This window comes from Microtus ochrogaster, chromosome 7, assembly GCF_000317375.1.
Source record: "Microtus ochrogaster isolate Prairie Vole_2 chromosome 7, MicOch1.0, whole genome shotgun sequence".
Taxonomy (NCBI): domain Eukaryota; kingdom Metazoa; phylum Chordata; class Mammalia; order Rodentia; family Cricetidae; genus Microtus; species Microtus ochrogaster.
In genome coordinates, this window is record NC_022014.1 from 81,057,380 (window position 1) to 81,060,779 (window position 3,400).

The 3,400-nt window shown below is 60.1% G+C and overlaps 1 protein-coding gene across 2 annotated transcripts; it reads right to left on the reverse strand.

The window, feature by feature from the left end:
• Positions 1-371: 371 nt before the first annotated feature.
• Positions 372-3,400, reverse strand: Socs3 (suppressor of cytokine signaling 3). Of its 2 annotated transcripts, none has more exons than XM_005350805.2 (2): positions 3,086-3,400; positions 372-2,558 (listed from the first exon to the last, which is right to left on the reverse strand). In XM_005350805.2, the coding sequence occupies exon 2, from the start codon at positions 2,468-2,470 to the stop codon at positions 1,793-1,795; it is 678 nt and encodes a 225-aa protein (XP_005350862.1). In that variant the 5' UTR covers positions 2,471-2,558; positions 3,086-3,400; the 3' UTR covers positions 372-1,792. The 2 variants fall into 2 exon arrangements, with proteins under 2 accessions (XP_005350862.1, XP_026636411.1); XM_026780610.1 differs by lacking the exon at positions 3,086-3,400 and adding an exon at positions 2,876-2,893.

A 3,400-nucleotide genomic window follows, 5' to 3' on the forward strand; every position in this document is an offset into this window, starting at 1 on the left:
TCGGAACACCTCCCTGCCAAGCAGCCCAGCCAGCGAGTGCTAATAGCTTGGAGCCTCTAACAGCTTCTGACCACAGTACAGCCTGCTCCCTGCAAGCCCTTTGAAGCCCGCACTTCCTTCGCAAACTTGCTTTGCATATTCTGGTCAGAGCTGAATCAGACTGGCAGGAATTAACCATCGGTAGCAGACTAGGTGGCTGCCAAGGCTTTGCCGGTGACAGAGGAGGGCTGCTGGGGATGTGACTCTACCTCAGAGCTGTGGGTAGGGACCCAAGAGGCACAGCCAGTCCCCTCATCCCATTGTGAGCGCAAGAGGAAATGAGGGAAAGAAGGCTGGAGTCGTTTTTTTTTTTTCATTAAAAAATAGTGCTCTTTATTATAAATTACTGAAATGTTTCTTTTCTGAGTATAAATATAAATATATGTGCAAAGTCTGAGTTGAACTGGGATTTGGTTGAGTTTTTCAAGCATCTTCAAACAGCCTCAAAGGCCTGAATGGGGAGAGGGGCGGGCTGGAGGTGGATCTTTATAAAAGTGATTGAGGCAAATTGTAAACATTATTCAAAACAACACAGAGAGCAAAAAGCCACCCCAACACACAGCTGCCCCACCCAGCCCCATACCTGACTCAGAAAACTTGGTTGTTTCTCCCCAAAACAAGACCAGTTCCAGGTAATTCCATGGCTGCTGCATTCCTGTGAGTGGCCACTGCTGGGTGGCAGGTGAAGGTTTCTCCACCACCTCCTGCCTCCCCCTTACCCCAGGTGAGGGAGGCCCTGGGACCTGCTGATCCCCCTGACCAAGAGGTGCCTAGGACTGGCCAATTTCTTCCCAGCGATCACCCAGGAGTCTCCTGCGTGCCAGGGTCTCCTCCCTGCACCCACTCCCCCTGGCCTGCAGCCATGGGGGTGAATCTCTCAGCTCCTCTGCCTGTTGGCTGTGGTTGGCTGTGTTTGGCTCCTCACGTGCCAATCCCTATCCATGGGACAGAGGGCATTTAAGGCAAGTCTCCTAGCAGGACATAGGAGAAGCAAAGAGTCCCCCATCTTGTCTAAGGAAACCTGGGCCCCAAGGTGGCTCATCTGTTCACCTGCCCCCCCCCCTGGTGTGGGGAAAAGGTGGCCAACTGACCCATCCTTCACGTGCCATTGACTCTTACAACGGGGAGGGCTCTGGGAGGTTTCATTAGCTGCCCCAAGGGAGAGAAGCCTGGCACCAGAATGGCTCTCAGCAGGTCACCCCTTGCCTCTCTCCCCTCACCTAGGCTGGGCAGTGCGCGTGGTCATTTCTTTGGCCAGCCCGCCGCCCTTTCACACCCCCTTTCTTCTCTTCCGTCTTTCCCCCAGGCCTGGCGCCCACTCAGGATTAAACCAAATCAAAGCACAAACAAGTTCCGTGGGAAAGTTTGAAGATTCCCCTGCAGTTCTCATTAGTCCAACACTCGAGGTGTCCTCCCACCCTCCCTCGGCTCCCTTGGGAAGCAGAGGGGATGTGGAGGAAGGGAAGAAGAGGAGAGTCCACTTGTCAATGCTACTGTCCCACCAGGCCAGCTGGCTCCTCTTGAGAGAGAAGCTGGAGCCAGGGAAGGAAAGCAGGTGGCAACTCCCCCTCCCCTCAGACACATTCCGGGTCCTGCCTGCCCCACTCTGCAGAGCGGAGGGCCGGAGGAGGAAGCCTACCTGCCCCTGGCTCACTGAGAGCTACCGACCATTGGGGCTGGATTTTTGTGCTTGTGCCATGTGCGGCGGAGGAGAGGTGGCCGACTCAGGCCCCCCTCTAACCCCCTTTGCTCTTTAAAGCGGAGCATCATACTGGTCCAGGAACTCCCGAATGGGTCCAGGCAGCTGGGTCACTTTCTCATAGGAGTCCAGATGGCCATTGACGGTCTTCCTGCAGAGGTGCTGGAGGGTGGCCACGTTGGAGGAGAGAGGTCGGCTCAGTACCAGCGGAATCTTCTCGCCCCCAGAATAGATGTAGTAAGCTCTCTTGGGGGTACTCCCGGGGAGCGCCTGGGCAGGTGGTTGCTCCGGCACCTCGGAGGAAGGTTCCGTGGGTGGCAAAGAGAAGGAGGAGGTGGCCGGGGGCGGCATGTAGTGGTGCACCAGCTTGAGTACACAGTCGAAACGGGGCACTGGCTGCGTGCTCCGAGGGTCACTCTGCAGCGAAAAGCTGCCCCCCTCACACTGGATGCGTAGGTTCTTGGTCCCTGACTGGGTCTTGACGCTCAGCGTGAAGAAGTGGCGCTGGTCCGAGCTGTCACGGATAAGAAAGGTGCCCGCGGGCTCGGCGCTGAGCAGCAGGTTCGCCTCGCCGCCGGTCACGGCGCTCCAGTAGAATCCGCTCTCCTGCAGCTTGCGCACAGCATTCACCACCAGCTGGTACTCGCTCTTGGAGCTGAAGGTCTTGAGGCGCAGGCTGGTGTCCAGGGGGCGGCTCATCCCGGCGGCGGGAAACTTGCTGTGGGTGACCATGGCGCACGGAGCCAGCGTGGATCTGCGCGGCGGTGGCTGCAGCTGCTTCGCGGCCTCCGCACAGCGGCCGCTACCGCATCCCGGGGGGCTGCGGAGAGAAAAGCGCCCAGAGCGTGAGTGCCCGGAACCCTCCAGTGCGCCCGGGGCACCTGGTTGCCCCGCAGAAGGCCGTGTCTGGGACCCAGCCACCTCGCGGGGCTCTCCGGGCCTCAGTCCCTGTCGGCCAACCCCAGACAGTCCCTTCCCCAGACGCCCTGGGAGAACACCCGAGAGAAACTCGCTAGTGGAAGTTGGGTCTCCAGGAGCACCGCCAGGTTGGGGAGAGAGACAAGAGCCCCAGGGACGCACAGGGCGTCGCTCAGTCCGGTGTCCTCAGTGGCGAGGACGAAAAGGGGGGTGACAAACCCGAGATATGTGGGAGAGGGAACTGGAGAAGCCCATGGGCCCCAGTCCGAGTATTACGGGAACCCGGGATCTTCGGCTCCCATCCGCTCTGCCCCCTACCTCGTCCCCTCCCTACCGGGAATGACCCGGGAAGGGGAGGAGAAACCGGGAAAAGCTCCCGAGCTGGATCGAGGCCCCCACCCTTTGCCACACCGCGCCCCTCCTTCCTACCTAGTCCCGTAGCGAAGTCTCTGGCCTTGGGGCTGAGCCTCCTACGGTCCCCAAGGCGAGGCGGCCGCCAGCAGTGGCCCGCGCTGCGCCCAGATGTTGGCGGTCTTGAAGTCCACAAAGGGGCTCCCAGTGCGTGCGTCCCCTCTGGTTTCGCTGCACCCGGGGCCGATCAGACGCGCCCAGGGATGGATCAGGCAAAGGACCCGGACGAGGGGCCAGGACAGAGAGCTGGGCCGGGCAGGGGGCGTCCGGGAGAGGCAGCGGTGTTGAGAGCGAGAGAGCCGGAGAGCCGAAGAGTCTGAGTTAGAGCCGCCG